Here is a 21,212-nt window from a genome sequence, read left to right as displayed (position 1 = left end):
TTGAGGTTCGTCAGTCACCAGACCAATATGGCTTGATGAACGTAATTTTTCTTTTTTCTTATTCGTCTGAGCGGATTGATAGCATAATATGAAGGTGTTGAACCTTTTACCTCAGCAGATTCGCATAGCACAATATGACGATAGCAAAGTAGAACGAATAATTATTTTCACGAGCTTTCGGACTCGATTTGTTGTAACCAGCAATTGACTGCTTCTTGGTTCCGTTGCTCCCATTTGAGGCTGACAGTCGGTTTGGCTTCAGAATGTAACACTTCGGTGATCTCAGTAGGGTTAGGCCACATGAGCTGGTTCAAAGAGCCGCTGGGACACTCGTAACGTAACCAGTCAGGCCCGATATCACTAAAGTCCAGGCCGACGAGGGAATTGTTGGTAGAGGTGGGAGGGTTCTGGGCGGAAGCAAGTGAAGCACTACCAGCTGTAGTAGCTGCACGAGAGATAGTGGGTGCATCAACTGGGGTGGCAGGGGCGGCAGACGGAGTAGCAGAGGGTGTGGCAGATCCACTGGCGGATACCGCAGGCTTCAAGTAAGAGGATCCATCCATTGACATAGGATCACTGAAAAGGGAAGGTGTGCTCTTCAGGTCTTTGAGATATGAAGGGGAGGCGGTGGAATTGGGGGTACTGCTCGGGAAACGGTGAGCTTCGCGAAGACGACTAGGTGTTTTAGGTTTGAATTGTTCAGCCTTGTTACGGGCTCGGCTGAGTGGGGATGGATCAATGGCCTGTGTCGAGGCGTCGCGGGTAGCATCAGTCGTGTTATCATCGTTTGGATCCTGGGTTTCATTGCCCGGTCCTGAGGTAGAAGGACTGGCTTCTTCATTCATTAGGTCAGCTTCAGTGTAAGATAAGGTTGCGTCCATGGCATGCGGATATGGGAAAATACGACGCCGCGTCTGGGGTATCCCATTTCGGTTCAAGGTTTCGCGTAGATCTGGGCTTAAAGTATAGATCTCTGGGGGTGAGGAGGGAAATCCTGGGTTCGAAAACATACCATTAGCAGGGGAAGAAGCTTCAGCTTCGTGACGAGGCGGTGCGAATGGGGTCTCTTCCATGACAGGGTCTGAAGAGGAGTCCCATCCGGGTGTACGGAAGGTGCCATGTGGGTTTGTGACAACAATAGGAGCAGTGTTGCGATTGTCGATGCGGTTTTGAGTGACATAAGGTCCATTCTCGCCTTCGGAGAGGAACTCGCTGGATTCGACTGCGGACAGATCAGTCGCTTGATACAATCGTGTAGGTCGATTGGCATTATAGCCAGGACGTTCTTCGGCTTTGCGCGGGGTGCTTTGGTGGAGAACATGGCGACGTCGTTTTGGCTGTGGGTTATCAACACGCTGCTTCTTTGCAGCTGAGGGAGCAGTTTCTTGGGCGAGAGCATCCCGGCGAGCCTGTTCTTCCTCGGCCCATTTCTCGTCGTCTGAATCAAATTCAAAGAATTCATCATTGAGACCGTAGCTGCATCCCGGTGGGTTTGGAATCGATTCGGGTGACGGCTCTCGCTTGCGCTTCTTAGAGTCATCATCGTCTGTATTAGCGGGGGTAGTGCGCATTCTGCTATAGCAACTAGTAAGAAGTTCCTCACTGAAGCCAGCAGGGCGGAGAGAGTACGTGTAGTTTGACTTGGCTCGCTTGCGCATACGACGAGGGACCGAGCCAGACGGGACTAGTGTATCAGCAGGCTCGACGGCGACCACGGCAGTTGAAGTAGCAGTTGGTGTGGTGGGTGGCTCTACTTCTTCATCTGCTGCTGCCTCTTCATCGGCTTCAGGCTCGGCGTCGTCGGGGTTGCGAGGTCCAATGCGTCCACGAATGGTAGACCATCTCCGGGACACGGAATTGAAAATCCATCGGCTCCAGCTGCGCGGTGTACTGGCGCTGGCTCCTGGTTCGGCACGTTGGCCGGCGGCCGGGGCGGTCTTGGGTGCAGTGGGTGTAGTTTGATTTTGCGCTGGGGTACTAGGGAACGCAACGGCCGTAGCAGCGTCTTCAGTGACAAAAGCGCGTCGGCCTGGCGTGGTGGGCTCAGCAGTTAAGGCCTGGTCGACTAGATCTGGTAAACGGAAAAGAGTTTGGGCCACGCGTCCGCCGGCATCTTTCCGGCGACGGCTTGAGATATCGGAGTATGAGGCGCGGGAGCGGCGCGCGATAGGAGTAGCCTGTCGTGGGCCTAGAAGTCTATCACGTCGAGAAGGAGTTCCATTGGGGAGATGACTTGTGTTGGTACTAGGCTCCAGGTCTTGCATCTCGAGAGGTCGCTCAGCAGTGGACGCTTCTAACTGTTCGGTTGGAACTGATGAAGATTCCTCGGGTGCGGGAGCATGCGACTGGGCCACTTTCGATTTCCTGGCGGTCTGTTGGGTGATGTTAGCGATTTTTGCATGTTTTCTTATTGAGTAAGTGGTTTGTTTACCTTTTTACTAGTAGTACCTTTTCTTGGGCGGCCAGGGCGATTTGAAGCAGCTGGTTTAGGCTGTATGGCGGTGGTTGTTTGCTCGGTTGGTTCGGGTTCCTCGGTCACTGAGGCACTTCGTGTCGCACGTCTTCGACGAGGCTTGTCGTCGAGGGACTGAAAGCCCCCGGGGGAGATGGGCTGAGAACGAGTGCGCATTTTTGAAAGTCAGATGGAATGTGAATGCAGAATTCGTGAAGATAAGAAGTCAGATCGGTAAACAAAAACTTTCAACACTGTGAGTGGTGGTAAAACATTCGTGGGTGTTTGGAAAATTGGAGAAGAAAAAGAGTTTTGTTTACATCAGAGTGCTGTTGAAATGTTGTGGACGTGACCCCTAACAACAACACAAGACTCTGGTACAGCACTTTAGGCAGCGGCGCTTCCACTTTTGTGACGTTTGATACGTTTGGGAAGGAGCGACGGACCTTGAATTTCCCGGAAGGAAGGAACGATCCGATGCCAAAAATTGTCGGCGGCAGAATGACAAGCTCTTGGGCGGTAAACCACAGCTGAGCCTCTAAGCTCGGTCGAGGGAGAAACCAGTTGACAGATCCGGAGAACGGATGCTGTATTCGACAGGACAATACCCAAACAACAAGCTTAGGCAAATATAGCGAATTCAAATTTAAAGTATAATATTTCTTCGAGATCCAAAGATATACCTAGTTCAAGGTCGGCTTGATTAAGAAAATAAAGAAAGGAACAATGCTATTTGTACAAACGGTACTTAGTACCAGCCACTTCGACCATCAGACTTCTAGAGTCCAATTCGATGAGACAAACCCAAAGCCCCCCAGCACCAATTCCATGGTCTGAATAGACGCTTTTATGCTAAATTCAGGGTAGCCAACAAAGGCTTCCATTTAAGATAATACATTTCCACTCCGCAAGATTCCCTTATAGAGCTACTTCTCCCTTCCATGCTGCATCAGAGAGACCCAACTTCTCCATCAGGTTCTGCCAACGAGGGCCACCGCGCTCCTTTTGACGGACGTAACGAAGCAACTTTTGTCGCTTGTGGACAAGGACCTGCAAGTTACGCTTGTTGTGTTTGTCCTTGTTGGCAGTCTGTAAGTGTCGAGAAAGGTTCATGATCTTGACAGTCAAAATAGCGGCCTGCACCTCGGGTGAGCCGGTATCATTGCCAACACGGGGAACTTTTTCCAATTTGTCGGAGGTATTCGGTTGCTGAACGCTGGCAGGCTTGGGCGGAAGGAATGTATCGGTGCTGTGTCGTCCAAACTCCTCGATACACTTCTGTATATTCAATCGCATGCGATCTTTGGTATTACCATTGCTGAGATTCACAATGCGCTGCATCGCCTCCTCTGCGTTTTTGTGCTGTTGTTCATGACTCTCCAATTGCTCTTTTTCCTTCTGGGGGTCTACTGTGTTGCGATCCGGGTTCTGAAGAGGCTCGCTCAGGTCTTTGGAAAATTGCAATGCGCTGTTCAATTCCTCCGCATTGAGGTAATAGTTGATACCGGCTCCTGATGACGAGACTTGGGATTCGGTGGAGATCGATTGAACCTGCTGAATGAAAGCCGTGGGCCGAGTTGCTAAAGGATCACCAAGTGAAGCATCGCGCTCCTCCTTGAGAACTTGTTGTCGGGAAAGATTGGCAGCCTTGCGCTGACGAGCCTGTGCAGCCCGAAAGAAGTCGGTTCGCTTCTGTGTACTGGCTTTGGAGGATGCTGCTCGTGTAGTGGTTTGGATGGTATTGGAGGACGCGGCAGCTGGACTTTGACCGTGCAGCGTACCTGTTTATTATAGCAGTGGTGAGCATTGACATCGAGGGAAGGAGAATTGTAGTGACATACCTGTCAAAACCTTCCAAGAAGGCTGAACTGAAAAACGTGGAGGCATAGCGGCAGCTGATACTATATTCTTGACCCCCGACGATAATTGCGAAGTTCTTCGCATGGCTCTTTTGGTCAGGAAAATCATGCGGCCCGGCCAAAGATATGCTAGTCTATATTTGGATTAGTGTCGCCTGTATGCCTCAGGCAAGATTGTATGATTACGTTATGACGGATGGGTAGCTCAAACTCAGCCCTAGCCCTAACTCACAAACGGCAAGCGAAATTCTCCCGCAAGTCAGTGAGGCGTTGGTTTTCGCGGTACGGCTTCGATCTTTTCCCTCCATCACCACGACAAGAGCCAGACGATTGATCTCTTCAACCCGTCAATAAATCAATCGCCCACCATGGCCCCCTCCCAGCTCCCCCCGGTTTTCAACCCTACCCCCCAGGACATTGAGATGCTCCTGGCTGCTCAGTGCCACCTGGGTTCCAAGAACATGCAGGTGCACATGGAGCCTTACCTCTGGAAGTCCCGTCCCGATGGTGTCAATATTATCAACATTGGCAAGACCTGGTAAGAATGAGAGAGCCCGACACTTCTTCAGGAAGTTATGCGATACAGAGAATATGGAGTCTAATTTAAATGCGCAATTGAACAGGGAGAAGATCGTCCTGGCTGCCCGTATCATCGCCGCCATCGACAACCCCGCCGATGTCTGTGTCATCTCCGCTCGTCCCTACGGCCAGCGTGCTGTCCTGAAGTTCGCCCACCACACCGGTGCCACCGCCATTGCTGGTCGTTTCACCCCCGGTAACTTCACCAACTACATCACCCGCTCTTTCAAGGAGCCCCGTCTCATCATCGTTACCGACCCCCGCACCGATGCCCAGGCCATCAAGGAGGCCAGCTACGTCAACATCCCCGTCATTGCCCTCTGCGACACTGACTCCCCCACCGACTTCGTTGACATTGCCATCCCCACCAACAACAAGGGTCGTCACTCCATCGGTCTCGTCTGGTGGATGCTCGCCCGTGAGATCCTCCGTCTCCGTGGTACTCTCGCCACCCGCGAGACTGAGTGGGACTCTGTTGTTGACCTGTACTTCTACCGCGACCCTGAGGCCGAGGAGAACAAGGAGATCGCCGATGAGACCAAGGTCCCCGGTGCTGAGGAGATCGGTGCTGGTGCCGTTGAGTCCGGCTTCGCTGGTGACAACTGGGATGTGAACGCCCCCGGTGCCGGCAACCCCGGTACTGCCTTCGCTGCTGCCAGCGCTGCTGTCGGTGCTACCAGCTGGGAGGCTGACGGTGCTGACTGGGCTGCTAGCTCCACCCAGCAGACCACTGAGTGGGCCGCTGAGACCACCCAGACCGCCGCTGCCACCGCCGCTGCCGCTACTGAGGCCAAGTGGTAGATTCACTATACAGCAATGAGGATAGGCGTTGAGAGAGGGGGGAAGTATGAAAATAATACCCAAAAGCCATGGTAATGCGGGATGATTGGGACGATTATCTTGTCTGTCAAAAGACATGAGATGAGTAAATGCTCTTTGTTTGTTCTTTCACCTATGAATCCATTTTTTCTCAATGGAAAATACACCATCACCCGCAAAAAAATCCCTTGACATGTCTATCCTAGTTTCTGTTCAGTGTGTCACAAAACAAAAAGAAACTGAAAAACAGCAAAAGAAAAAAGAGCTTTTACCGGGAATCTTCACGTCCTTTTGCATCAGTGATCCTATTTTACCAGCACCCTTTTGATTGTCTTGTTTTTGCATCGGGGAGGAATAGCGACGTCAATAATTGTCCTGGCGCTTATGAGGGAAAGATATCCAGTTGTGTTCTGCAACTGGGGGAAAGCCCTGTGCTGTCAATCTACAAGGTGGACTTAATCGTTATCTTGGTTTCTCCCTGTTTGTATGCTAGTAATTGGAAGAGGATTGTGCTCGGTATCAACCGTCTTGATCTCGTAAATTTGTAGTGTAAGCCTCGAATCATTGTAAGATCTCCGGCTTAGAGGTAATGCAATCACCGTTCATCAGTGGGCCACGACACATTATCAATATCTACGAAATTGCTATTGTCACCCGGTGTCTGGATTACAGCATACGATCGGTAGGAAGAAAACGCGTCAAGGTATGATGCATAATCTCATCATTATAGTAGATGTGAATTCATAAGATATTACATGATGTTCCAGCACTTTGTCCACCAGCCGCCGTCATCGACATCCCCGCCAATCGAGCGAGATCTTCAAAGGTCTCCGCAAGTAGCTCACCGGTCACAGCCGAGCATTCCGCGTACCTATCACAGCGTAATTCCTGCGCCATGCGATAAGTCTAACGAATCAGTTAGCTAGATCGGCATTTGCTGCTGCTGAAATATGCTTCACAAACCTCTTGTGGATAGATAATACCCTCGCCTTCCTCTCTTAGATCTCTTTTCAGCCCAAGCATCATCACAGGTATACGCTCGCCAATACCATGCTGGAAATATCTTATCACATCGTTTCGCCACTAAAGATAGATCCAATATAGTCAGATAGCCGATCCAAATATTCTTGAATTGAAATAAAAATCATACCCCTCTTAGCCCTGTTAAGGTCTCTCGATCGGAAATGTCGAACGCTATAATGACAACATCGGGTTTAAGAGTCGACCAATGTTGATTTGAATAGGCCGTGTCGTAGATCTCTAAAGCGAAACTTTTCTTGGAGAATCGAATATCATAAACGAATGGCTGGTCGCTGTCTCGCAGAGGCTCGGGCGTGCTATCTTGTGCGGTGCCTGGTTGCTGTGGAATGCGCCTCTTGACATGTTTCAAACGACTAAATGAATATCAGCTGTGCTAATCTTCAATGAACATCTATTGACAGCTATCCCCGGGCCCTATATATGCATGGGGGGAAGAAATGCGTATGCGCAGAGGCGGTTCAGACTTACGATAAGAAGGTGGATTTTCCGCAGCCCGCATCGCCCAGGAGTAATAATGTTACTGTTGAATCAGTCTCTGTCGGGGGTGCTGCATCGGTCATGTTACTGATTCAAGTTTCTCTGTATATTAAATTGATGCTGCTTATTGGGCAGATGGCATAGCGATTTCGGGAACAGGATGAGGCGATGGAAGTGGTGAACCTTTAGATTTAAACAATAGTGGGTGGGGACCCGTACTACCCGCGCACATCTAAGTAAACGTCCACAGCCAATTATATATCCGTGAGTTTAGTTACGCTGAAAAGTATCTTTCACCCCCAAATCTTGAATTCTTGCAAAATCCAGATCCGTTATCAATTCAATCGTAGCGTCAGGTATCATTGTGGTAGGTTGGCAATCCCTGTGAAGACAGTTCGTTTCGTGGGGCACTTTGAAATTATTGATTTTTCCTAGTATAAGACGTGTGGATGTCGCTGCTATGCCACGGGGGTGTATCAGGAGGTCTCCATATGGAGACTCCCGGTACGGCGTTTGTTGCCTTGGCCTATATAAGGGCCAGATCTCTGGCATGGAGCTTATCCCTCGGATTTCTTGGGAAAGCAATTTCTGAACATGCCGAAGCCGAGAAAAAGAGCAAACAGAGTCTCAAAGAGCAAAAACCCAGACTCAAAGAGCCAAGGGCCAGACCCAAAGACCAAACGGCTAGATCCAAAGAGCAAATTGTATTTGCTTCGCAACATCATACGAGTTTCGACTAACATCTCAAAAGTTTCAGAAGCAGAACCATTCGGATTGACGTAGGAGAGAGAGAGAGAAGAGAGTTTCATCATACACGGAAATCTGACTTTCGCCTCCTCTCCATTCTTTAAAGCCGCATTTTCTGGAAAATGGAAGGAAGCCGAAAGAATGGCTATTTCACTTCCACAAGATGATCCTGATGCTTTTGCAATATACGCACACTGGCTCTATCGCAAGAAGATCCCCGATTATGACGGCTTCGACGCCCCTAACCCGCCCAAAATGATTACAACTCTAGTCAAGGCCTATATCATGGGTGACAAAATCTTTGACCGAAGATTCCAAAACGCAGTGATTGATAGAATCTACAATACAGGCATTACGCCAGAAGCAGACGGTATGCTCTATATTCCTGATTCTGACTCAATAGCTTTGACGTACAAGGAAACTGCACCAGATTCTTTGCTTTGGCTCTTATTGGTCGACTTATGGACGGAGTTCGTTGCCCTCCTGGATCTCCGATGACTGGCTAGTCATGATCCCGTCCGATTTTGCCATTGCATTAATCCGCCGCCTTGCGCTTCAAAGAGAAAACCCGCGTTCTGCAGCGAAAGATTATCATCTGCCTTCTGCAGAGCCTGCTGCGCAGGGATCGGAGTCCATTGAGCAGAGGCTGCAGAGCCACTCGCCGGAAGATTAGTTTCGATTCTAGTAGAGACTATTTCCTTGGCAAGACGCTTGGCTTACAATGTATTTTTAAATGAAAATTTATGTCACTCCATTGAAACTTTGCGAGAAATTTATGCACCCTTCCTGTTTGTTTCGTAGCTAATTACAGTCACCCCGATAAATAATCCCACTTCTTCAAAATGCTAGCAGCAGTGGATTTTCAATACGAATTTAACATCATATTACACTACGTAGTTAGTACTCTACTATGTAGGTGGGCAGCCTTGGGACAATTGAAGATGTCCAGGTGCTGGATGTTGTATACATCTGTATACATGTTCTTCCGGCTATCCTTCTCACCTATATCTACCCAATATTAAACTAACATAGAACCTTACAAATGATATTGATATCACGCGTGAATCTCATGCTAGCCGGATCATTAACCTGAATGCCATAGGAGTTCATAACTGAATTGTCTATGGTTGGGTGGGATCAGATATAGCTGGTTGTCCATCTGGGCCGGGTGCAAGAGTGTGTAGTACAATACAATACGAAGCTTTGATACCAAAATAACACAACTCCGCGGAAACAAATTTCTTATTCTACGATGCCAACACTTCCCCAGGACCACCATCAAAGGGACTCAGCCTGAATTTCAATTGCCCTAGTGGCATGTGGAGACAACCTAACAAGATCCCACCACAGCGCTGGTTCCCAAACTTTAGACAATACCAAGCACGTTTCCTCCACCACGAGGACGAAATATCCCCGCCGCAAAAAATGGCGGATAACAACCACAGTGACGCCCAACGCCTCGACTATGCAAACTGGAACAACGCCCGCCTGATCGAGCGAATCACCGAGCTAGAGCGCCAGTTAAAATCTCAGACAACCCAGTATACCCCTTCCGCAGCGACGCATTCCGCCGCTACAGTTGCGCATATACCTAGCGATGGCCATGAGCCCGCGATCCCGCTTGCGGGGGGCCTCTCTGGGCCACCACCGCATAAGAAGCGAGCGCATTCCCCCGATATGGATATTGTGAATATGCCTGGCAAGAACCGTGTGTTGAAGGAGGATCGCGGCTTCGATCCGTCGAAGTACTCTACTCGGCTTATTGCGTTGAAGTTTGCATACCTCGGGCAAAGGTATAATGGCCTTGAACATACAAATGGCAACTGCACACCCTTGCCTACCATTGAAGAGATTATTTGGAAGGCGCTACGACGTACGAGGCTGATTATGCCGGAGACTAGCACTCCTGGGGAGGAACCTGATGACGTGGAGCCCAGGGTGTTACGGCCGTATTCTCTTCACTGGGATGGATGTGACTACTCGAAGGCTGGTCGGACAGATCGTGGAGTTAGTGCTTTTGGACAGGTTATCGGTGTTCGAGTTCGGAGTACGCGGCCCAAGCCAAAGACTCGTGTTGCGTCTTCTGGGCAAGATGGTCTACAAGAAGGCGGGGATGCGATGCAGATTGAGGAGGAATCTGTGGATAATGATTGGGATGATATCGCGGATGAAATTTCTTATGTACAAGTCTTGAACAGAGTACTGCCGGAGGATATTCGAGTCCTTGCTTGGTGCCCTAACCCTCCTCCTGGTTTTGATGCCCGCTTCAACTGTCGGGAACGCCGTTACCGATATTTCTTCACCCAGCCTGCATTTGCGCCTACCCCCGGGCCCTTTGGATTCGAGAACCGCATGCACAATGGACAGGGTCCACGTGCTAAGTATCGTGAGGGATATCTGGACATCGAAGCGATGCGTGAAGCTGCAAAGTATTTTGAAGGAACTCATGATTTCCGGAACTTCTGTAAGCTTGATACAAGCAAACAGATCGAGAACTTCCAACGAAAAATTCACCTCTCCGATATTGAGCTTGTGAACCAGAAGAAGAACCCATTGGGCTTTATTGGCCAACCTGGCTTCCAAGCGCATGAAGATGTTGCGCAGCATGATGTTAACATGGAACCGGAAGAGTCATCGGCTATGCCTCCCCCACAGGTGTATACGTTTACATTGTATGGATCTGCATTCCTGTGGCATCAAGTCCGGCACATGGTGGCTATCCTCTTTCTGGTTGGCCAAGGACTTGAAAGCCCGACAATCGTCCGTGATTTACTGGATGTGAACAAGTATCCCCGCAAGCCAATTTACGACATGGCCTCTGACGCACCCTTGGTTTTGTGGGATACTATCTTTCCAGACCTGAATGGAAGTGGTCGCGAGGACTCTCTAGACTGGGTGTATGCTGGAGATCCACGGCACAACAAGACTCGAAGTGCCAAGGGCGACAGCAAGTTTGGAATGAAGGGTGTGGTTGACGGGTTGTGGTCGGTTTGGAGACAGCGGAAGATCGATGAGATCTTGGCTGGAGCCCTCCTAGATTTGGCCGTCGGCCAAGGCGATCCGAGTGCTTTTGAGAACATGGATGGCAAACAGGGCTCTCGTAAGAAAAGTAGCCGAGGTGTTAAAGTTTGGCTTGGAGATAATGATTCTCGTGTTGGCGGCAAATACATCCCCGTGGCTAAAAGGGACACAACAGACCTGGTGACGGTCCAAAACGCGAAGTGGTTGGCCAACAAGCAACGGAAAGTCGCTCAGAAGCTAGAAGCCGAAACAAAGAAGGAAGCGGAGGCATAAACAACCATGTACATACATGCACCAGCTCCCCTATTATCATATCAATACAATATCGAAAGATAGTATTAGCTTAGCATAACATGTCCCTTGCCCTAGATAGATCATGATTTTGCATCGTAAAGACATCGCCGAGACCCTCGCCATACTTCTTCAAGTATTTCTCGATTAGGCAGTAAGTGCTGGTGATTCGGGGTAGAGTCAGCAGAGTAACGGGAGAAGGAAAAAGACGCCAACCTACCGGGAAGACTACCAACACATCAGGCTCTCCTTCCACGATGACTGCAAGATAAAATCGAACCTCGAAGCCTTTGAAAGCTTCATGAATGACTATGTCTTGAATTTGGGTTGTAGGGATGAACCTCGTAGCGGCTGATGACAGATAAGTGGAAGATGATGTTGACGTTTGGATTCCGAAGCCCCGAATCACAAGAAGCGATTCCTCTATGTAGCACGTCAGTCCAGGTCAGACAGACAATTTTTATACCATTTAATGTATGCATACCAGTATAGCCCCTTCTCAAAACACCATAGGCCATCACTGCGCATACTGCAGTGACCGCCCATGGATCATAAGGGTCCACCAATTGACACAGGCGGGAACCAAAGGGAGTGTCTAAGATCTCTAACACGACCTTCCATGATGCTATTCGCTCCTCCAATTCGAACGGGAGATGTCGTAACCGTACTAGTCCGGCGACGATCGCACAGCAAAACAGCACGGCACGCAGGAGGATCTGGATTCCAAAGAGGATCTTTGTGGGGGAACTGGAGCGGTGCGGCGCATTTGATACGGTGAAGCTGACGGTTGTCGGAGAGGGCCGCCTAGTGCGGAGTCGACCGGGCATTGTGACTGGGGAGGTACGGATGAGGATGACCTTCGACCCCCGGGGTATTTGTATGCTGTCAATTAGATTTATGACGGTAGACGAGATGTGCATGAGATTATTCACGGGGTAAAAGCTCCCGCTACAAACATACTAGTCCCAATATGGTATAGTATCAAGTACTTTGCGCATACATAGCTCCCGAGGGTCAAGCCAATTGAGTCACGTGAGACCATCAGCTCTTTGGGTACTGTTGCGATCTCAGCTGGGTTGTCAAGCACCGACACACCTCATTCTTTATCGATAGCCATCCATAATGGGCGATCGATTAAGAAGTCGGTCCCCACAGCGACAAGACGGGGATCGGCCCCGCGCAAAGAAAAACAGCGGCTTTCGATGGAAGGAGAAACGACGCGACGATGATCCCAGCGGCGAAGACCGCAGACTAGACCGCGGATACCGAGACAGAGATGAACGACCCCGATCACCTCGAAGAGATCGCGATGGCGATCGTCATGGAGACCGCTACCGAGATAATGACCGAGATGGACGCCGTGATGACCGGGATGCCCCTAGGGAGGATCGCGCCGACAAGAAAGACAAGAAGGAGAAGAAAAAGAAGAAGCCAGTTGCTCCACAGTCTTCAGAGCCCATGATTGTCGTCTATGTGAATGACCGTTTGGGTACAAAAGCTGAGATTCCCTGTTTGGCCTCAGATCCCATAAGTATGTTTCGCTCTATCTTTTATGAACTGCCTTTGGGTTGGCAGACTAATATCTATTTCCAGAGCTCTTCAAAGCTCAAGTGGCTGCTCGCATCGGTCGAGAACCGCACGAAATCTTACTGAAACGTCAAGGCGAACGTCCTTTCAAGGATCAGTTAACGTTGGAGGACTATGGCGTGAGCAACGGGGTGCAGCTTGACCTGTGAGCCTACTTACTCTCTTATCCCCCCACACCCCTTGTGATCTATACTAATATCTGTTATAGGGAGGTTGGAACCGGAGATTAAGGGAAATCCATTTTCGGTTTACAAATATTTTCTCTTAGGGTACCAGGTGGCCTTGGTGGAGCAGGTTCAAATGGTCGGTGTTTTTCATATCAACTATCAACGGATCTTGGAGCATGGGAGCGTGCATAATGCATGTATTTTCTTTTTTTATTTCTTTTCTTGTCGTCGATCTTGAGCTCCCATCATTATTTTTTCCAAGTTTCTTTTCCAAGCTTTCTTTAACTCTCGCCAACTATGTATCTTACTGGCAAGAAGAATGGAAGCTGTAAAGCGGTTTTGCCCGAAAGGAGCCACATCCGCGGGATGCTGACCATTTGCTGTCTCTGTTACAATTTTTCCGCCGTTGTCGGGCTGCTTGGACTCTGCGGGGCCATGCATTACTATGATGAATATGCCCGCACTATGCCCGATCCGGGGGTATTCGACACCTGAATACCTGAGGCATACAATCCTCCAGCCAACCCGAGGCCAAGACTTGTTCCACTCTCCAAAAGAGGCTTTTTTTCTATCGCGGGACTCACACGAGCTTCAATTCTTTTCTTTTTTTCCGGGCCATTGTCCGGGCTATTCCTCGACCTTCATACCCCCCCGCAATGCGGTAGTCGCTTGAATAATTACCTCAGACCTTTTTATTACCTCCACAGTTACTCTCTTCCTGCACGCCGATCTCGCCTCCGCAGATTTTCCAATTCTCCAGACTCTCTCGACCTCCACCCTCCGCCTTGCATCCGGCCTACCTCTGTCCTCCTCCTCCTCCTCCACCTTTTCAAATCATCCTCCAATACAATCAAAAACACACAGACACCATGGTTCGCAATTTAGTCGTCATCGGTGGGAACTCTCATCCGCAGTTGACTGAGAGTATTTGCGGTGTGCTGGGGATTCCGCCCGCAGAGGTGCTGCTTTCCAAGTTTGCCGTGGGCGAGACTCGTGTTGAAATCCAAGAGTCCGTCCGTGAAAAGGATGTCTACATCATCCAATCTGGCGGTGGCAAGGTTAATGACCACCTAATGGAGCTCCTCATTACTATTTCCGCCTGCAAGACGGCCTCCGCCCGCCGAGTGACCGCCGTCCTTCCTCTCTTCCCTTACTCTCGCCAAAGTGATATTCCTTATGATAAGACCGGTGCTCCTCTCGTTAAGTCCTCTGTGTCAAACAAGTCTAGTAATGGCTACACTTTCGAAAGCACCCCCTCCACCCCCGGACCGTGGAAGCAAGAGGGACTTGGCTTGATGAATGGCATTGACAACCTTCAAAAGAGCCTCGCTAAAGCTCAGATTGAGGAGACAAATGGAAGCCCTGTCAAACGTCGACCCGGAAATTCCGGCAACGGACTGCCCCGCAATGACACCAATGATTCTTTAAAGTCTATGGCCGGCAATGTTGCAGAGGATGCTAACCACGCTTCATCTATCTCGAAAATTAACGCTTTCCAGCCGCGTCCCGGATACAAGCAGTGGGTTGCACAGGCAGGTACCCTGGTCGCTGATCTCCTGACCTGCGCCGGGGCTGATCACATCATCACCATGGATCTGCACGACCCTCAGTACCAGGGATACTTTGATATCCCAGTGGACAACCTCTATGGACGTCCTCTCTTGAAGAGCTATATTCAGCGCAATATTCCCAACTACAGACAGTCTGTTATTGTCAGTCCTGATGCAGGTGGCGCAAAGCGTGCGACTGCCATCGCTGATCAAATGGGCATTGAATTTGCACTTATTCACAAGGTATGTTTGTGTTTGCCTCTCCAAAATTTAACCGCCCCAAAGCAAGGTTTCGAGTTGCATTCTCTGACGTCCTCCCGCAGGAGCGCCGCCCCACAAAGATCACAGACCGCCAGAATGCCACCATGATGTTGGTTGGTGACGTCCGTGATCGGATAGCTATTTTGATCGATGACCTAGCGGATACTTCTAACACAATTACCCGAGCCGCGAAATTGTTGAAGAACGAGGGTGCCTCTAAGGTCTACGCTCTAGTTACTCACGGTATCCTGAGCGGCGATGCTATCGAGCGCATCAACGCCAGCGCCCTCGACAAAGTGGTGGTAACCAACAGCGTTGACCAGGCTGACCACCTGCGCCGATGCCCAAAACTTGAGGTCCTAGAGGTTGGCCACGTTTTTGGCGAAGTAAGTATTATGCGTCGTGCTTTAAGGCGCCTTTGCGCCCAGACCTAGACCTTGCTGACCGCTTCGCTCAATCTAGGCAATCCGCCGCGTCCACCACGGTGAGAGTATCAGTGTTCTCTTCCAGTATGACTGATTGTATTCAATCGTTTCTGTGCCTGGATAACTGTTCTCTTAACCCGAACCCCCTCAAAATTGGGGTTTTTTTTGCTGGATTTGATTCTTTGAGTCTAGCATGCTGAATGAATTTTGGTGGATTTATCTGGCGTTGTGTTGATGTGAAGATTCTTTTCATTTTGGCAATGTGCCACACAAACTTTGCACTATTATTCAATTCCTCCAACATATAGAAACATCGTCTAAAGTAGAGTTGGCTGCCCGAGAAGATACTGTATTAGGATATTGTCTTGCTCCTTGGGTTTTGATTGTGTTATTTGCCACTTCATGTTTTATCTAGCTACTGGCTACTCGGCTTTTGCCAATCTTGCACATATGATCAAATCAAAATACAAGAAAACATAAAAACATAAATTGAATGAAGCGACCCAGGCGTACTCCTTACCTAGTGACCATGTACCTACGCTTGGCAATCCATACACATTTCAGGTAGTCCAGTCTATGTAGCAGCCCGGTGAAATCTGCAACCTCGAGGAACTTAGCTAGGCTCTAATAGTTGGTTACAGTTTGTTGACAGATGGGTATAAGGTTTATCAAGATATTTATCTGGCCCGATGATGAATTTTGCTCTTCTATTAGAGATCAAGAATTTGCCGAACGCCTTCGAGGGTAGGAAAGAGCCACAGAAGAAAATAGATGAAGAAAAACCGAAACCAGTGACCATTTGCCCCGGCCTGGGGATTGTAATGCGCTCACTTCAAATACTAGGAAACAAGAAACGAACTGGGTACTCGATACAACAGACTTGGCTGGTAAAGCGAAGCCATGCAACCAAATGGGGGGATAAATACAGGAGAAGCAAGCGGGAACATAGTCATGAAGATATCCGAGCTTAAAAGACAGAAATGAAGTTACCAATTCTTTCCTTCTGGTTCTGAGCAATGCACTCCGAGATCCAGGTAACATTTCGGATTTCCTAACAGCGGTCAGTCTGCGTTTCCCACGTTACATATATGTGCTGCAAGATTCTTACCTGCTCCTTCAGCTTCATCCACCCATACACCACCGCCGGGGTGAACTGACGGGTGAATACTAGCTTCGACATATCCATCTCCTTCTGGTAGAAGAGGTCTTCAAGACTCTTTCCATCACTTCCACCCATTCCACCAAGACCTCCACCCTGGTTAAGGCCCACGGCATCAAAGAAGGCCTTGTAGTCTGCGACAGCACTCACGGCCAGAGCCACACCCTCGATATCTTCTGCTCGAGACAGCATCAAGCTACCCTCTGGGTAGAGCATGCCAAATTCCGGGTACAGCTTCCTCCGTTCTTGCTTGGACAGCTCCGTGCCGAAGGAGTTCAAAGTAATATTGATGGAGCGGCGATCCGCCTCAAACTGCAGGATTTCAGTCATAACTTCCTGGGTGGGACCAGCGAAGTCTGGGTGTGTGTTAACAAAGTTAAAGAAGTCTTCGAGGTAGTTCTTGTAGAGAGTATTGCGAACAATCTCGATGTTCAGCTCGTCCAGGTCCTGGTGGTTCAGGCTGCCCTTGAAGTATGGCGCCAATGGTGTCTCGATCAAGACTGAGTTATAGAGCTCTTCGATGTTGGTTGCGACACATAGAACGGGCAAGGTCTCGAACCAGCCGAGCGGATGGCATCGTTCCAGGAGTTCTCGGGTATCACGCTCATGCAGAGTACCGGTGATCAGGAGAGCAATATTGTCGATCATATAACCGTAAGTAAGGTACTTGAGGAACTGGGCTGTTGATCCAGTTGCCTGTGCGACTAAGTATCGGAACTCCGACACTAGCTTGTCGGTCATTTTGCCAGCGAGGGAGGAGGTGGAGGGGTTCGGGGGTAGAGAGGCGAGGAAGTCGCCGTAGGCAGGACCAAGTTGAAGCTTGACATCTGGATAGAAGCTTAATGTTAGACATTATTCATCCTAGCAACAGTGGTAGGATGTATGTACCATCAATGGTTTCGCATTGTGTCAAGTTGGAGTAGTTCTGGCCGGTCAGAAGGCTGTTCCGATATCCTCGAACAATACCTTCGAGATATCTATACAAAGTAAGACAATAAGCACCGATATTATTTGCAACACACGATAAACCTACCCAGAATTCACATTGAAGAAAAGACCCTCCATTGTGGCGACTATGAATGGTGAATAGACAATCGAGGTGTCCTGTCTTGCTCTACCCACCGGCCCTAGAGCTGTATGCGCGGCGGGCCATTACATAAGCCACCAGCCACAGGTGGCTGAACTCAGTTTTTGCACTTTTTTCTTTTCCGTTCAAAATTTCTAGATTTCCTCACCAACGGTGCACGCCTCGACGGTCCACTCATTACAACCCGTCTTTCTTTCGACAATCGACCGGGGCCTAGTATTTTTATTTTTCGTTATTCTTAATTTTTTACCCCCGACCAGTGGCCATCATGTCGCTGTTCATCCTCACCGAGACCAGCGCCGGTTATGCCCTGCTGAAGGCTAAGGACAAGAAGCTCTTCAAGCGCGAGCAACTCCCCGAAGATGCCTCTACCGCCGAGGGCGTTTGCAACCTGTATGTGTGATATCTGGATTTTGCGATAGAAAATCCACAAATTTCGAATGTGGAGTGGGGGGAGATCAATTCATGAATTGATTGACTTCGAGAAAATTTTGTTGCCGCGAACAGTGATACTAATTTCGTCCATAGGTTCAAGCTGAAGTCTTTCCAGAAGTTTGACAGTGCTGCCGCAGCTGTGGAGGAGGCTACTGCTATCATCGAGGGCAAGGTCACCCCCCGCCTCGCTTCCCTTTTGGATGGACTCAAGGACGAGAAGAAGGTTTCCCTCGCTGTTGCGGACCCCAAGCTCGGTATGTTTTCATCCCATTGTAAACGCATTGCGCTATTTCCCACTGACATGGAACTTGTCAGGAAACTCTATTGGCAAGCTGCCTGGTCTTTCCATCGAGTGTATCGCCGACTCTACCACCGCCGAGGCCTTCCGTGCCATTCGTGAGAACCTCACTTCTCTCATCCCCAGCCTGGCCCCCAGTGACATGTCCGTCATGTCTCTTGGTCTTTCTCACTCTCTCGCTCGTCACAAGCTCAAGTTCTCCCCTGATAAGATTGACACTATGATTGTTCAGGCCATTGGTCTGCTGGATGACATGGATAAGGAGCTGAACACCTACGCCATGCGTGTGAAGGAATGGTACGGCTGGCACTTCCCTGAGCTGGCTAAGATCCTTAACGACAACATTGCCTACGCTAAGCTTGTCCTCAAGATGGGCATGCGCAGCAACTGGGAGACCGTCGATCTCGCTGAGGTCCTGCCGGAGGAGATTGAGACTGCCGTCAAGTCCGCTGCTGACCGCTCCATGGGTACCGAGATCAGCGAGGATGATCTCGAGAACATCCAGGCCCTGGCTGACCAGGTTGTCTCTCTGTATGACTACCGTTCCCAGCTCGCCAGCTACCTGACCTCCCGTATGAACGCCATTGCCCCCAACTTGACTGCTCTTGTTGGTGAGCTTGTTGGTGCTCGTCTGATTGCCCACGCTGGTAGCTTGAGCAGCCTTTCCAAGAGCCCTGCCTCTACACTCCAAATTCTGGGTGCTGAGAAGGCCCTTTTCCGTGCTCTTAAGACTAAGCACGACACCCCCAAGTACGGTCTGATCTACCACGCCTCTCTGATCGGCCAGGCCACCGGCCGCAACAAGGGTAAGATGGCCCGTATTCTGGCCGCTAAGGCCTCCCTGGGTATCCGTGTGGATTCCTTGGCTGAGTGGGATGACGATGTCACTGAGGAGGAGAAGGCTGCTCTCGGTACTGAGGCCCGTTTCAACCTTGAGCGCAAGCTTGCCGGTATGGAGGGCAAGCCCGTCAAGCCCCGTGGTGTTGCTATTGCCCCCAACGGCACCGCTACTCAACCCCAGAAGTTCGATCTTAACGAGGCTCGCAAATACAACCCCGATGCCGATGCTTTGGCTGATGAGGAGCCTAAGTCAGCTAAGAAGGATAAGAAGAACAAGAAGCTTGTCCAGGAGGTTGACTCAGACGAGGAGATGGAGGACGATTCTGATGATGAACCCCAAGCCAACGGCACAAAGTCTGACTTAGAGAAGCAAGCCGCTAAGGCTGGTCTCAGCGTCAAGCGCTACGAGCGCAAGCTGGAGCGTGGAGAGATCACCTTTGATGCCTCTGGGAACCCCACATCTGTCAGCAAGAAGGACTTAAAGAAGGCTAAGAAGGAGTCCAAGAAGGCCGATAAGGAGGAGGGCAAGAAACGCAAGCGCTCCGACGAGGGTGAAGAGGCCAAGAAGGATAAGAAGAAGAAGAAGAGCAAGGGCGAGTAAGCTATGAATTTGCTTTTTGCTTTTAAAAGTTTCGTGCAATGTGATGGACGGCCTGTTGTTTGCGTATCTGTATGATATCACTTTCTTTTTGTCGCGGCCTTGCTCGCATGTTCGGGGGCATTTAAGGTTGATCTACTGTGATTTTTTTTCTTGTTTCATTTATGGCGCAGAAGGTGCTTTGGTCAAGGCAGTACAGTTTTTTAGCTGAATAATCTGTTCATAAAATATGTCAAACTGAGTAAATGTAGTGTATGGCATCTTTTTAAAGAAATAGCAGAAGATGTAGCGGCTACACGGGGAAAATAGTTAAGGCATCGTGGTTATGGTTTACACTCTTACTCCATCTACGTCCGACGCCCTCATCAAGCCTGCAGGTCCTGAACCTACTGCTTTGGTTAGACCGCCTTTTTAACCGCCCGATTTACACCGGCAGAATCAGCAATTTTCCCTCATCCTCCAATTCCGACCTCTTCAGGAACATTTATACGTGCCATAGCTCAACACAATGCGGGTAATTAAACATCATTTCATGCTACGGAGAATTCACTAACCCTATAAATAAGATAATTGACCCCCAATCTGCTGTCCTCACCAATGTTGAGGTTCTATCCTACTTAACAGCCAATCCACCCCGCCGCTCTCCGAATCCGCCGCCGAACGCTGATCGGCTATGGGTACCTAGCCCTGACCTGAGAGATCACAACACAGTCGTGAAAGAGGTAAGAAAATTTTCGCTACTTTGGCTTCAAATTCAAGCATTCAACCCCAACAACCGTGCCATCTACATCCTCGAAGCTTTCTGCAAGGCGAGGGACAATCCCAATCATGCACGCACCTACCCGCTCGATTTGCTTCTATATACATGCAAGCCAGGAAGCGACGAAACGCAGAAAATAGACCTTAAGCTAACAAAATTATCAGATCCACAACTATGTCCTCCGTATCTCCCCACATCTCCTCAAATACCCCCGCCACACCTCCCGTCCGTCCTCACGATCGGCCGCCGCAGCTAGGACAGGGTCTATGCGCCCAGCAGCTGAAAGCAGCAACATAGATAACAATGACCTTTCAAAATCTACAACTGTCCCGCCACCTGTCTTCGTTGAACAAACACCCATGGACCGTGCTATGCGCGAACTAATAACGCGATTAAAGCCCTTCAACCTGACCAAGGCTGAGGTAGTCATGATTCTCAACCTGGGTGTTGGCATTACCTCTTCATCGGGCGCGCAAGCTACAAATGGTGATGAGATGGAGGTAGACGATAATGGGGACCAGGTTAATGGGGAGGGCGAAGAAGGCGAGGCTGAGGAAGATGAAGATTTTGGGGCGCAGGCGCTTTTTGAGTCTGTTGTTGAAGAGATGGATGGGCGAATGAATCAAGAGGACGTGAAGGAGATACTTGGGATTATTAGAGAGGTTTTAAATGAGCATTATGGGGAGTAGGGGTATTGAAGTTTACTCGCATCTGAACATTCTTGAAATAGCGTCATAGGGAGATTCGCGTGCGAACTTC

The 21,212-nt window shown here is 49.6% G+C and overlaps 12 protein-coding genes across 12 annotated transcripts; 7 read left to right on the top strand and 5 right to left on the bottom strand.

Moving 5' to 3' along the window:
• Positions 1-167: 167 nt before the first annotated feature.
• Positions 168-2,629, bottom strand: N7478_009714 (uncharacterized protein; the record flags this gene model as incomplete). The annotated part of the gene is made up of 2 exons (XM_056925928.1): positions 168-2,372; positions 2,432-2,629. The coding sequence occupies 2 exons, from the start codon at positions 2,627-2,629 to the stop codon at positions 168-170; spliced, it is 2,403 nt and encodes an 800-aa protein (XP_056775298.1).
• A 741-nt stretch (positions 2,630-3,370) lies between these two features.
• N7478_009713 (mitochondrial 37S ribosomal protein uS15m) lies at positions 3,371-4,339 on the bottom strand (the record flags this gene model as incomplete). The annotated part of the gene is made up of 2 exons (XM_056925927.1): positions 3,371-4,233; positions 4,294-4,339. 2 exons carry the CDS (start codon positions 4,337-4,339, stop codon positions 3,371-3,373), a joined length of 909 nt encoding a protein of 302 aa, XP_056775297.1.
• Positions 4,340-4,679: 340 nt separating this feature from the next.
• rps0 (40S ribosomal protein uS2) lies at positions 4,680-5,691 on the top strand (the record flags this gene model as incomplete). The annotated part of the gene is made up of 2 exons (XM_056925926.1): positions 4,680-4,849; positions 4,935-5,691. The coding sequence occupies 2 exons, from the start codon at positions 4,680-4,682 to the stop codon at positions 5,689-5,691; spliced, it is 927 nt and encodes a 308-aa protein (XP_056775296.1).
• A 759-nt stretch (positions 5,692-6,450) lies between these two features.
• On the bottom strand, positions 6,451-7,310 carry N7478_009711 (uncharacterized protein; the record flags this gene model as incomplete). Its single annotated transcript, XM_056925925.1, has 4 exons — positions 6,451-6,615; positions 6,673-6,792; positions 6,860-7,103; positions 7,219-7,310. The coding sequence occupies 4 exons, from the start codon at positions 7,308-7,310 to the stop codon at positions 6,451-6,453; spliced, it is 621 nt and encodes a 206-aa protein (XP_056775295.1).
• Positions 7,311-8,115: 805 nt separating this feature from the next.
• Positions 8,116-8,472, top strand: N7478_009710 (uncharacterized protein; the record flags this gene model as incomplete). The annotated part of the gene is made up of 1 exon (XM_056925924.1): positions 8,116-8,472. The coding sequence occupies one exon, from the start codon at positions 8,116-8,118 to the stop codon at positions 8,470-8,472; it is 357 nt and encodes a 118-aa protein (XP_056775294.1).
• Positions 8,473-9,399: 927 nt separating this feature from the next.
• Positions 9,400-11,268, top strand: N7478_009709 (pseudouridine synthase DEG1; the record flags this gene model as incomplete). The annotated part of the gene is made up of 1 exon (XM_056925923.1): positions 9,400-11,268. One exon carries the CDS (start codon positions 9,400-9,402, stop codon positions 11,266-11,268), a length of 1,869 nt encoding a protein of 622 aa, XP_056775293.1.
• A 70-nt stretch (positions 11,269-11,338) lies between these two features.
• Positions 11,339-12,113, bottom strand: N7478_009708 (PIG-H family GPI synthesis protein; the record flags this gene model as incomplete). Its single annotated transcript, XM_056925922.1, has 2 exons — positions 11,339-11,709; positions 11,771-12,113. The coding sequence occupies 2 exons, from the start codon at positions 12,111-12,113 to the stop codon at positions 11,339-11,341; spliced, it is 714 nt and encodes a 237-aa protein (XP_056775292.1).
• Positions 12,114-12,408: 295 nt separating this feature from the next.
• On the top strand, positions 12,409-13,103 carry N7478_009707 (ubiquitin-like protein HUB1; the record flags this gene model as incomplete). The annotated part of the gene is made up of 3 exons (XM_056925921.1): positions 12,409-12,817; positions 12,880-13,018; positions 13,082-13,103. The coding sequence occupies 3 exons, from the start codon at positions 12,409-12,411 to the stop codon at positions 13,101-13,103; spliced, it is 570 nt and encodes a 189-aa protein (XP_056775291.1).
• An 806-nt stretch (positions 13,104-13,909) lies between these two features.
• Positions 13,910-15,370, top strand: N7478_009706 (ribose phosphate diphosphokinase subunit PRS5; the record flags this gene model as incomplete). The annotated part of the gene is made up of 3 exons (XM_056925920.1): positions 13,910-14,833; positions 14,914-15,237; positions 15,314-15,370. The coding sequence occupies 3 exons, from the start codon at positions 13,910-13,912 to the stop codon at positions 15,368-15,370; spliced, it is 1,305 nt and encodes a 434-aa protein (XP_056775290.1).
• Positions 15,371-16,243: 873 nt separating this feature from the next.
• On the bottom strand, positions 16,244-17,500 carry N7478_009705 (H(+)-transporting V0 sector ATPase subunit d; the record flags this gene model as incomplete). Its single annotated transcript, XM_056925919.1, has 4 exons — positions 16,244-16,327; positions 16,385-17,262; positions 17,324-17,412; positions 17,469-17,500. 4 exons carry the CDS (start codon positions 17,498-17,500, stop codon positions 16,244-16,246), a joined length of 1,083 nt encoding a protein of 360 aa, XP_056775289.1.
• Positions 17,501-17,790: 290 nt separating this feature from the next.
• nop58 (RNA-processing protein NOP58) lies at positions 17,791-19,696 on the top strand (the record flags this gene model as incomplete). Its single annotated transcript, XM_056925918.1, has 3 exons — positions 17,791-17,915; positions 18,051-18,211; positions 18,273-19,696. The coding sequence occupies 3 exons, from the start codon at positions 17,791-17,793 to the stop codon at positions 19,694-19,696; spliced, it is 1,710 nt and encodes a 569-aa protein (XP_056775288.1).
• Positions 19,697-20,201: 505 nt separating this feature from the next.
• Positions 20,202-21,142, top strand: N7478_009703 (uncharacterized protein; the record flags this gene model as incomplete). Its single annotated transcript, XM_056925917.1, has 3 exons — positions 20,202-20,207; positions 20,260-20,415; positions 20,618-21,142. The coding sequence occupies 3 exons, from the start codon at positions 20,202-20,204 to the stop codon at positions 21,140-21,142; spliced, it is 687 nt and encodes a 228-aa protein (XP_056775287.1).
• Between the last annotated feature and the right edge of the window lie 70 nt (positions 21,143-21,212).

The sequence above is a fragment of the Penicillium angulare genome (assembly GCF_028827245.1).
Source record: "Penicillium angulare strain IBT 27051 chromosome Unknown utg000007l_segment0_segment0, whole genome shotgun sequence".
Lineage (NCBI taxonomy): Eukaryota > Fungi > Ascomycota > Eurotiomycetes > Eurotiales > Aspergillaceae > Penicillium > Penicillium angulare.
This window is presented reverse-complemented; position numbering and strand designations above follow the sequence as displayed.